The sequence below is a fragment of the Lates calcarifer genome, linkage group LG23 (assembly GCF_001640805.2).
Source record: "Lates calcarifer isolate ASB-BC8 linkage group LG23, TLL_Latcal_v3, whole genome shotgun sequence".
Lineage (NCBI taxonomy): Eukaryota > Metazoa > Chordata > Actinopteri > Centropomidae > Lates > Lates calcarifer.
Genome location: NC_066855.1, coordinates 13,640,117 through 13,652,872, shown reverse-complemented (window position 1 = coordinate 13,652,872; position 12,756 = coordinate 13,640,117). Strand labels below are relative to the sequence as shown.

At 39.5% G+C, this 12,756-nt stretch overlaps 1 protein-coding gene across 1 annotated transcript in view; it reads right to left on the bottom strand.

Moving 5' to 3' along the window:
• prkcea (protein kinase C, epsilon a) overlaps positions 1-12,756 on the bottom strand; it is a 34,818-nt gene that overhangs the window by 12,761 nt on the left and 9,301 nt on the right. The window contains exon 2 of the mRNA XM_018675480.2: positions 2,980-3,043. Within this exon, the coding sequence (XP_018530996.1) occupies positions 2,980-3,043 (64 nt within the window). The remainder of the gene's footprint in view (positions 1-2,979; positions 3,044-12,756) is intronic.

Sequence of the window (12,756 nt, the reverse complement as noted above, 5' to 3'; positions counted from 1 at the left end):
ACACACACACACACACACACACACACACAAACACACAGGCATGCTAACAAGGAGGGGTGATGAGGCATAACAACAGCTATGGGTGATCGTCGTGGAGACAGGCGTACTCTGGACCCCACTGAATGACCGACGGGGAGATGGTCACCCAGTAAACACACACACACACACACACACACACACGGGAGGACAGAACAGTCGATCGTCAATCTGACACAAACAAGAAGCAAACCAGCTGACAGCGAAGACACAGCAGAGGAAACGCTGAAGTGCAGATGGTGATATAAACAAATATGATGTAAAAATGATGAACAATACAACTGTGGCAGGAGCCCATCTGCTTCTCAAATAATGAATAAGACTACAAATAGATCTGTGTATATAAATCTACTGAGGTTTAAGGTAAACAAAAGTGGTGAATGCAAAATTTTCTAAAGGGAAAAAAAAAGAAGTTGAGCTGAACAAAGATGAAATGACAGCAGACGTGGTTTCCTCAGATGGTGAGCGAGATCGTCGATACGTTTGTGCAAAAACTCAGTTACGCTGCAGCACTTAGACGAATTGAAGTTGTAGCTGAATACGTCCGAGTTACATCCATCTCTCGCTCCCGCCCTGGCAGTCTTCCTGAAGGCGACAGAATTAGACTGACAGAAATGCAAAATTAAATTAGATGATATTTATAAATCTGAAGCAGAAGGGACCTTTATCTAGTTGAGGAAGAGGAGGTGGACGGAGGAGGAGGGTGAGATGAAATCATTATTTGTATTGAAGCTTTAAAAAAAACATGTAAAACAAACCCTGGTGGTCCTGTCACTGTTTTCATTTTAAACTTGTGTGAAACACAAGTTTTGCAAAACTTTGTTACAGACTCATGAAAAGCAGCTATTAACTACTTTTTTATCTTTACATTATTTTACTCTTATTTTTTAATTGCTGTATATTCTTGTTTGTACCTGCACTGTAAAATTACCGTACTGTCATTGTCTCCTAAAGATACAGATACAATGTTCACCTTTATCACTTGGATAAATAAATATTTTTTTACTGAAAAATAAGCAGAGCTGCAAAGATTAGTCAATTAATCAATAAGTCAGTTTAAGGAAAAGTAACTGGCGTCAACTGATTAAGTAAAATACCAAAGACTTGCTGGTGCCAGCTTCTCAAAAGTGAGAATGTGATCATTTACTTTACTTTGTACAACAACAATCTTTGGGTTTTTTTAACTGTTGGTTGAACAATGATTAATCAATTAATCAAGAAAATAACCAGTAGATTACATAAGAAAATAATGAGAAGATTCATTGATGAAAACAACTGATAGTTGCAGACCTAAAAATAAGAAGTTTTTCTTTATGAAAAGGTTGTTTTGATTATTTTAGAGAGTAATCTTTTAGACTTTGAGGAGATGTTGTTTATTAATGAAATGTGAGGAAAAACATTTATAAGAAAAAGGATGAAGGAAGAGAGAGCAGCGAATCCAGTAACAGAGAGGGAGGGGCCGCAGATGGTCAGATTAGGTCCGATTATTATTATTTGTTTCTTGAGACCAACAGATGCAGAGGGATGGAGAGGACAGAAGAGGAGAAAAGGAGCGGAACACGTCCTTCCAACCTCTGAAGCTGCAGAGAACAGATTGCACCAGGGGAAAAAAAAAATAAATCTGCTAAAAATACCACCTCTTCCTCTAGTTCTCACCCTCAATCTCTCCATCCCTTTACTTCTCTCCATCCCTCCTATCAGCACACACACACACACACACACACCATTTGTTTTTATCAGCATACATTAACATGACGAGCTCTCGAGCCAGCTGAACTCAGGGAGGAAGTTCAGGAGTGGGCGGAGAGTGGGTCGTGAGGTCACAACAGAGTGTCCAATCATCGATGAGGAGGGCAAGACACGGATGCCTGAGTCTGTGTGTGTGTGTGTGTGTGTGTGTGTGTGTGTGTGTGTGTGTGTGTGTATGTGTGTGTAATCCGTGGTTCAATCTCACCTACTACTATTTTAAGAATCTACTCCCTCTCTCTTCACCCTCTGCTGCTCTCTTCATCTGTCTTTACACAGAGAAACTATAAGCTCTGCTGCAGCCTCCCCTACCCAGTCTATCCCACCACCCTCAAACACACACACACACTATACTATATATATATATATATATATATATATACATGCAAACTTTCACTGGAAGCCAGAGGGGTGTTTCTATTTATAACCAGGTGTGAACATACACAGGTGCAGATGAAAATCACTCTCACCCTGCAGCATGTAAGTGACTGTATGTGTGCAGAGAGACTAATTGAGGAAGACACTGTGGGAGTTTCCATGTTTAATCAATAGAAATAAATAGAGGAGACAGAAAAAAAGAGCGAGAGAGAGATGGAGAAAGTTCTACGAATTCTGTTTGAAAGCTTTCTAGGAAAACAGGAAGGCCCCGGCCTTCATGTTTGGCCTCTTTTCACAGCAATTTTTCCATCAAACTCTGTGGCCTCTAGCAAAGTAATGGGAGAGGATGTTCACACAGTACGTCATATTCAACCAGCAATAACGGATTTTACAGCCACATGGGGGCAGCCGAGACAAGTTGTGAACACACCACTGACATATCAGCTCCTTTCAAGTTGATATATTGAACTTGTTAGCAATTTAAGTCTCAAATTCACTCTCTTGTAGCTCAGTTTTTGGTCTATACCTACTCCTAAGGGAAATGTCTGGCTCTTTAGCTACTAAATGCTGCAATGTTTTTACCGGCCAGTTGCTAACTTTGTCTGTCTGTTGTTGTGGCTGGAAACAACAGTAAGAGCGGTGAGCAGTCAAGTCATGTAGCAGAGCATTTAGGAGACAAGCTAAAAAGATTTGTCAGCACATACTGTACAGCCATACCACACCACCATGAAACTAGAGGCCCGTATGTGCACGTGTGTGTCCAGATCTGTGTTTTAATTTCTTTACACTGATAAGAGTTGTGTGTTGTGGTGGTCTTACCCTCAGTGGAGGATCCGGACAGATCAATGACCACATACACCTTCCCCTCTGGTTCCAAGTCAATCTGAGCAGACAAAGAAAGGGAAACAGAGTAAATCAGTAAGAAATAACACAGCTGAACAGTGAGTGCAGCGGGGGGCTTTCCTCCAGCGCAAACAAACACACCAGTGCGCACGGAAGAGGTCATTATCTTAACCAGCATTACACTCCTCCCAATGCACCCGCATCATTATCGGCATCAACATCAACATCTTTATCACTATCTTCATTTCTATTCTAAACACCTTCACAATAGTCCCATATTTACTCTGTATTATCTAGAGAACGTCTTATGACCGAGGTCTGGATTTACACCTGGTGTCTATAAGATTTCCTGTTATCTTGATTCTGTCCTTGCAATTCAGCTTCAATCACACTCTGACTCTCTCAGGAGGGCAGAGCTGGCAGACTTTTCAATGAACATGACAAAGGGATGAAGGGTCCTTTCCTGAGGAGAGGGTCGCCTTCTAGCATTTTTCTTTGCTAGCTTGAGTAAGCAAGTAAGTAAGAAATTTCAACTTGTTGGGCAGATCTTTTTCAGAAGAATTTACTCTCACATTCTGATCGTAATGCATTTTGTGCGCACTTACATCTGAATGATTCAGACATGCATAACACACTGCCTGTTTAAAGCAGGTATATATGGAGTCTTAGACAACAGTATAATACGCTGCATCACTGCAAGTGATAGTGTGAATATCATCCTCATATTTAGAGCTAAGAGGATTTGTTTATAAATCAATTACTTGACTGACTGAAAAATCAATCTGCAATTACCCTGGTAATCAATAAATCGTTTAAGTAATTTTTCCTGCAAAAATTCCAAACATTCCCTGAGTTCAGCTCGTGACTTGTGAGGATTTGTTGCATCTCTTTGTCTAATGTGATTCTGACATTTTATAGACCAAAGGATTAATTGATTACTCAAAAAAGTATTCTCATTCATGCCATTCATTATTGAGGGTCATCAGTTTGACCACTATCAGACAGATTCATCATCACCAGTTGCTTTTCCTTGTCTTAAATTGTCATAATTTCTGAACTGTTGGTTGGACAAAACAAGAGATCTGAAGACGTTACCTCAACCTTCAGAAAATGTTTCATCAGTAGGCACAGGTATTTAGGTTTTTAACTGTTTTCTAATGTTTTATAGACCAAACAATTGACCAATTAACTGAGAAAATAGTTGCAGCCCTACTTAGTACTGGCCCATCTCAAGCATCAGTACACAGTGAGGGATGTGGGATGGGCTATTGGTTTAAAGTTAAAATACACTAGGAAACACTGCCCCTGTTGTCAAACTTGCCGGTTAAATGATGAAAATAAAGATGGCAAGAGGGAAAAAAATTAGGTCAAGGGGAACTCACAGCTCATCAGCATTACCTAAAGTACTATGTATGTTGCAATCACAGTTACTGTACAACTGGCTCATTTCTCCCTTCCTGTTCCCAGGGTAGATAACACTGACCATCTAGTATGTGCAGGAGAAGCTAATTTTCATACAGAGATTAACAGGGTAGAAAATTACCTTTCTGTATATTATCACAGTTAATATTATATTATTGCTAACCGAAACAGCAATAAAAAAGGTTTACAGCTGAAAAATTCATTTCAAATTACAACAGATATCAATTATTGCTGGTAAAGCACTTGATCCCTCCTCAGAGAGTCGAATCATCTTCCTAGACGACATGTTCTTGTGCCTGCGAAGAGTTTGCGGCCAACAAATTTGCAGCATTACATGTTGGACAAAGTAATGCTTGTGGGGTCTGATCCAAACCTTGTATTTTTAGATCACCAGTGAGCACAGTCTCTCTCTGTGTCAACAGACAGGAAAATGGTGAGAATTAATATCATTTGTTATACGCACAGGGATGTTAAGAGTTGCCAAAACACAGAACACAGGGAAGCAAAGCTGCTGGAATAAGGAATGATGACACCACTAAATATACAGTATGTGTTATAATCCCTTGATCCTCTTCTTACTGTACATGGAATAAATGACATACAAATGAAATGACTGTGTTTATCAAAACTACAGCTTGTTTATCTTTATTAATCATCATTCTGTTAATGCTGCATGTTAATACAGCAAACAGCTTGAATTACAAGTCATAATGAGTAAGAGCAGGTGTCATCAAAATGGAGGCTATTTCATTCAGAGAATCTCGTCTTCTCAGAACAAAAAGAAATGTTCCTGCTCAAACATCACCAGATAAGCAAACATACAATGTGTATACACACGCACACAGACTTATTCAACAAATAATGACATCATCCCCTCGACAATATACATGCAATTACGGAGATTAGAGAGAGTGCAACAGAGAGCGCTAGAGACAGCCGACACAGGAAGAGAGAGACAGAGAGAGAGAGTGAGAAAGGGAGGTTTAAATCCTTAGTTAAGCTCTGGGACAGCAGCAGATCCTCTTATGCAACAGTCAGACTCACACACACACACATACACACACACGCCACATACGCTTCCATGCATTGCTGAACATGAGACACAAAGATCGCACAGAAACAAATGTGAAGCAGCAAAGCCCATACACACCGTAGTTTGGCTGATTGAAACAGCAACGGTAAAATAAAAAATATTATGAGAAGAAGAAAGAAGTGTGCATATCCTATAATTTTGATTTAATATTCAATGTTGATTCACATTTTCTATTCTATTATATTGTATTTTTTTTACTTTGTAGTGCACGGAATTACACCCCAAAGCTGGCAACCAATAACTGGAGGGAGAAACATACTAATTGCATTTGCAGTTCAGTAAAATTAGTCAACAGATGGAAAAATAACCAGCATTTTGATAAATGAATAATTGTTTAATTTGTTTATCAAGCCTTTAAAAATAGTGAAAAATGCTCTCTGGCCCCAGATTCTCAAACAAGAGGATTTGTTACTTTTCTGTATTAACATCTTTACAGTTTTGACCTCTGGTTGAACAGAACAAGACGTTTGGAGACGTCATCTCAGAAATCTATGAAGATGCGATGGACGATTTCTTGCAGTTTTTTCATATTTTGTAGCCTGACAATCAGAAATGATTGATTAGGAAAAAATCAAACAACAGAGTAATCAATAATGAAAGTTTGCAGCGCTAATGTCAGGGAATCTATCTCAGGACAAATACAATAAAAGACGTAAATAATGTGGCACACATGAGCGTACATGTAGCATCATCCTTTTGTTCTATGTATAACACATTACAACTGCATGGGATTTGTGACCTATAAACGCCATTGGATTCTTGATGTCTATCCTTGAAAATGTTGTGCTAATCCCCAAATGTAACCACTTGCATAACAGCGCATTCTCAGCGAGGATTTCAGCTGAAAGATGGACTCAGAGTCATTTGGAACAGAGTGGAGCAAATGGACGGCACCATCATTGATTTAGTGCTCGGGTCCTGAGGTGGCACGCCAGCCAAAAGCTGCACTGTTCTCACATCACCAGTTACTGGCCAGTTGAGCTGTGAAGTGCCTTCAAGCTCATTTTTCAAATCCAAATCAATAAAAATTACTACTACACAGAGATATTTTTTTGAAGATGAATTAAGACCATGCTAGTGTTCCATATCAAGCCAAAAGACCTGAAATAAACAGGCTTTTAATATTTCTCTTTAATTTTGTTCTTGGCAGGATGAAAAATCATTTCTGCTGCATTTCCACCATCATTTAATAGCACATTATTTTCTGTTTAGTTAGATAAGTAATGGAGATGTAACCTAAACTACTCGCAGGTTAGTTATACAACCACTGTTGAAGCTGTTAAATACAATGGAATGATACATACTTGACATTCAGGGTTCAGGCTCGCACCAAAATAACTATGTTAGATTAAATTCTTCTAAAAGGCTTCCCATAGCCAATGTAGCATTGATTACTTTTCACTGAAATCATTTTAGAAAACTGTACGCTTTATGCATCATAACTGGATTTTTGTCCTTGATGTAGTATTGAATATTAAAGCAACATTATGTAACTTTTACCTTAAAATAACAGCTTCAGGGTCATTTTGATGGTACACTGACTCGTAACAGGGAGAATGGCCTCTGTCGTTTCCACTCCATGCCCTGAACATCTGTTCTTGCTCTGTGTAACTTTGGTGAGCGGGTACGATGTCCAGCTAACTGAGTGATAGTCAGTGGCTTAAACTGCTGGAATCAGGCCCAGCAAGTTCACTGTAGATCATGGAAACTTTGAAAAATATCAAGAATTCTAAACAGAGTTTGGTGTGTTTGTTACAATGACAGCACTTCTGGCTACAGAAGCCACGGATCATGAGGAATATACACAGTTCAGCCATGTTTCAGTTCAGTGAGTGGGACTACACAGTTGGAGCTCAGGTTAAGTGACTAATAAACTTTGTTTTCTATACATGAACACTGCTCAGTTATAACAATATTTCTGGTACTCTCTTGGCCAGGTCACTCTGGAAAAAGAGATTTTAAACTCAATGAGACTTTGATCAAATAAAGTATTTGATAATAATAACTGAAAAGTAAATGACCAAGTCTGTTCAAAAAATACACTAAATCCAATTGCTAATATATAGCGCTTTAGCATCAGAAATCCTTATTTAAACTAGACAAATAATTGAAATACCTGATACTGATGTTAGCAAAGACGTTTCTATGGTTACCAATCTTCTACAGTGTAGCTATGTATCCTAGCAACAGATGTTTCTATGGCTGCAGTCCTGCTTTTATTGTATTTTAAAAAATGGCAAGGGATAAATGTATATGGTGAGTAACTGTTCACTGCAAGCCTATCTTTATCTCTAGTGTTATGAAAGATGTTGTTGTGATGACAGCTAGCTTAATCCACAGACCTCACTGTGGACAGTTTACAGTATTTTGTGACCTTGGTAGAAAACAGTAACACTAGGGACAAGGGAGATTTTTCTTTTTTCTGTAATCTGGGAAAAACTGACCCTTTAACCCTCACCCACAGATTTCCGTTGACATCTTTGTTTATAAGAAGGTGGATTACATAACCTGGAAGTCGAAAGACCGCTGTAAGAACATAACATTTACTTAAATGAATGGCACCATCACCACCAAGAAAAATGTATCAACATTCACATACATACAGTATATATTTTGAAAAATTCATTTTTGAGTGCTTAATTGCCAATAGCAGCTCATCTCTAGTGACGGATCAACTAGAGACAAAAATGGGGCAAATATTACTTGGATATAAATATTCTGGTTTAATTGTGACCTATCAAAGTGACAGATGGTAGAGTCACTAAGTCATAAACTACAGGCAATACACCTTTTTCACAGCAGACAATTTGACTTGTCATAGTATGAAAAGCACAAGCTTTATCAATAACCTTTATGATGGTTTCATTCCATCTGGGAGTCTTCATTAGCTGTGCAGGTGAGCCAGCATTTTGTGCTTAGGACACCAAAATGAAAAGTTACACAGGTATGTCCTTTGTGTAAAGCTTAACGAGTAACATTAATTAATTTAATTAATTAATTAATTAACAGCTGTATAATTTGCTTTTCTGAAGTTGTTCCGGGATCTTAGTATTGTACATATAGGATTGTACCTTCTTGCCACATCAAAACATACCAGAGCCATCGGTAATGTTATTAATTACACCTGTACTTTTCCCTCACTGACGAGTCAACATGTTTGTTGTGAAAAAAAAAACTCTACTCAACTTACAGGTGCCTTTTCTGTGGCTGTAAGCTCACCTGTCTCTGTTTGGACTGTCATAGACCAGGTCATGCAATAAACCCCACCCTTCAGCAGGTAGTTCATGATAAAACAAACACTGACACGCACGTAATCATTTGAATGAGTATCCCATGGGCATGTTTATGTAAAAAAGTCAACAAGAGATTGTAATGGGCCTGACCGCAGCTTGCTATATAATTTCTACCAGTTCCTTAAAGCTGCATTAGTGAGTATTTCTATCTTTCCACCTTGTAACTACAGTGTAGCAGTGACTATCTCAAAAACAGATTCAGACAGCCTGGGTTTTATATGTCGCACACCTAAGGAACCAATCCCAGGGTGGGTCAAAAGAAGAAGCAGAGAGAAGCAGAGTGGACTTGTTAGCACAGAGAGTGAGTTTGCATTGACATTAGCGGTGAGTCAGCCATTGCCAGTTACAAGCAACATGACAACAACATAAACAAATAAAAGATGCAAACTACCCTTACCATTCTGCTATGTCCACCACGTGACTCCTCACATGTGAGTCTAGGTCTGACTCAGGGTCAAACACGTATGACCCTGGTCAGGTTCAATACGGCAGCCCACCAGGATTTGTCCCAGTCCGACCATGTTGCACTGTGCCAACTGAGGGCAACATTATAATTCAATGACTATGGCTGCTTTTTAGCACTACTGGATTTAGCATCAATGTAATGAAGATCTTTGACTTTTTTAATATTGTTTTATGAATAAATAATTTCCCAATGGAATTTCCAGAGCGACAACTAATGATTATTTACAGTGTTGATTATTTTGTTGCTTACAGCATTAACTGCTTGGTCTATTTGATGTCATCATGCTGAAAAAGGCTATTCACGAGTTCCCAGAGCCCAAGGCAACATCTTCAAATTCCTTTTTTTGTCTGAACAGTCCAAAACCAAAGGATATTCTATTTACAATGACATGAAATTGAATCAGCTGACCAGACAACATTAGCCATATTTTCCTGATAAGTAGTTTAAACCATTACAATTGTTGTAGAGTTGTTTTCTATCAGCCGAGAAACTGATTAATCAACTAATCGCTTCAGCACTAATAAAACTGCCTATATCGTGATAGAACATTTTATCTACATCACCACCCCTGTTAAATGAATTGTAACGTGACTTGGACTTAACCTACCGTGTACAGACACACACACACACACACACACACGAGTTTCCCCGCCCCGACAACAAAAGATGGGAGGGGAGAGAGCTGGGGAATCTAGTTCGCCTCATTAATCTTGTTAGTCCAATTAGGACACTGATACAACCAGAGAGACGGATAACTTCACAAACCCTCTCTCCCTCTCTCACACACACTTGCACATACAGGAAAGAGAGTGTGTGTGAGTGTCTGGGGATTTTAAAATGGACTTCAGAGGGAGGTTAACGCTAAACACACATAGAAGCTTAACTCCAATGCCACACATATAAAACGGGCTACAAAACACACACACACACCTCTGATAGAATAAAAACACACACACACACACACACACACACACACACACACACACACACCATATGCAGCAGCACAGAGAAGCACTCAACCAAGCAGACAGGGCACTCAAAGCTTGCATTATATCAATACTGTGGAGCTAACCCCCTCCCACTCTCCGTCCATCTAGCTCGCTATCTCTGTCCAACCAGACAGCTCTCTCTGTCTCTCTCAGGAGCATTTAGTCTCAGTGACAGCCTCCCACATCCATCTGTCAAATAACAAATTTCGGTTTTGAGAGAGCTCGACCGCACTCACACAGTACCATGTGTGTGAGTGTGTGTTTGCATGCATGCGTGTTTGTCCTTTCCATAACTCAGCAACTCGAGCGTGTCTGCCTGCACGCACGCGCACGCAAACAGGAGGCCCATGCCGAGTGAGACAGCGTGAGAGTCATGCATCTTTAATGCAACATCACAGACGGCTAATAATGTAAGAGGAGCTGAGCTGTGTGGCGGTGGTGGGGGGAGGTGAAGGGTGGAAGATAGGGGGAGATTTAGCCAAAGCCCGATCCCCGCCACGAGCGACGGCTTCAACTGTCCGGCAGCATCTACAGGACAGGAGGAGAATCAGATGTAGAAGAATGGACGTTCCCACTCTAATCATCCTGTCTGTTCAGTAGTCTTAGAGCTCTTAGAGAGTGTGTGATATCCAGATGGACTGGCAGACGGCCTGATGAGCAGCCCCTGTGGATGACACAGTCATCACTGCTGGATCTGTCTAAATGAAAGCAGACTTCATGAAGACTCAAGCTGCAGCAGGAAGCCCTATCCTAAGAGCTGAATGATTTCACAAAAACACCTAATTAGTACTTTTGTGACCTATATTATGATCTGTTTAGAATCAAAAAGATGCATTAAACTTTTCTAGTTTTCCATTTAAGGGCTGACCACTGTAGCTCAAATTTAAATGATTACATTACTAGTATAATCTCACTTGACATTACACAGTTTATAAATACACCAATGGCATTTAAGAGAGGTGTTATGTTTACTGACAACAACTACATATTATAGGTAGGTGTAATAACAACTGTTGTTTGGTCATGTCTGACAGTGTAGCCTAACAGTTTTAATATCCAACTCAAAAACTGCAATAATATTCATAAAGGGTCAAACTAGCATAAGCTAATGTTAGCTTTACAAACAGGAGAAGCTGCTTCACAGCCCCAAAGTGCTAGCATCCTGATTCATGACTTTTAAAGCAGAAAGTCACCATTTTGGGAAATTTGCTTATACCACTCTCATGTCTGCCGATAAATATATAGCCAAGAGACGGTTAGCTTAGCTTAACACTACAAACAGGGTAAACAGTTATCTTGGCTCTGTAAGGTAACAAAACACATCTACCAGCATCTTTGAGGCTGACTAATCAACACTTTGTATCACATTTGTTTAATCTGTATAAAAATAGACGTGTAAAAATGGCAACATGGCTGCTCATTGTAGCAGTATATGAAACAAACAGATGGGAGTCCTCTCATCTAGCTCTTCAGAAGACAGCACACGAGAATATTCACCAAAATGGCAAACTATTCCTTTAAGGTGGTGAGCTTTTATATACTACCCATTAGTCATTTGCGCTCATTAGCTATGAATTTATCTGCCCTCAAGTTTTGAATAGAAAAAAAACCCCACCCACTCCAAAGTGGTCTTAAGTGGTGTTTGCATGCAGAAAATACACTAACTAGCTTTAGGTTTAATTTCACAAAAATAACGTTGCTGGTAACTAGGCCTGTGTATCTTGATATTTTCAATACCAGAGTTGATATCGATGAGAAAACAATACAGCTCTGAAGGGGGGTTTTTGTTTGTTTGTTTTTACACAAACCAAACCAAAACTCTGAAGCAGTAAATGTTGTCTAAACACAAGCAGTCTTCAGTCTAAATAAAATGGCAAAAAATGGCAACATTTTAATTTTAATCTGCATAAGCAAGAAGCAATAAGCAAACCAGGTGGACAAATCTGTCCACACATTCGATGCCAGCTTTCTGGTACATGAGAGTTTTTGTCACAGACAGGTCAATACAAAACAAATATTGATGTTCAACACCCATTCCTACTGGCAGCAGTTGTCGTAGTCACCGAATAATTCTTTCATCTTTTACAGCTAAGCCAAGTAAAATGAAGGTGTCTCTTGCGATTTGAAAATTGCTTTTTCAATTTTGTCGTTCAAATTGCAACTGCAGTTTCAAAACAAGCACTCAGCCATACCCCATGGCTACAACAAAAGACAGATAACATCTAAATGTGTGTGTATCTTTCTTAGCGGACACACAAAAATAGACTGGGGTCGCAGCAGAGAGAGAGAGGGGACAAACAGTGTGCGTTTCACCTGCTGTCCCAGAGCTCTCAAATATCCTCCCATTTCTTCCCTTTCACTGAGAACATGCATTAAACACCCTCCAGCATACACACAGACACACCAAAGGTTGACCTGATTTGGCATCAGCAAGCAGAGCAGCGCGCCTGTCTTTGTGTGTGCGACTGTGTATATTGTCACTGTGGCAAC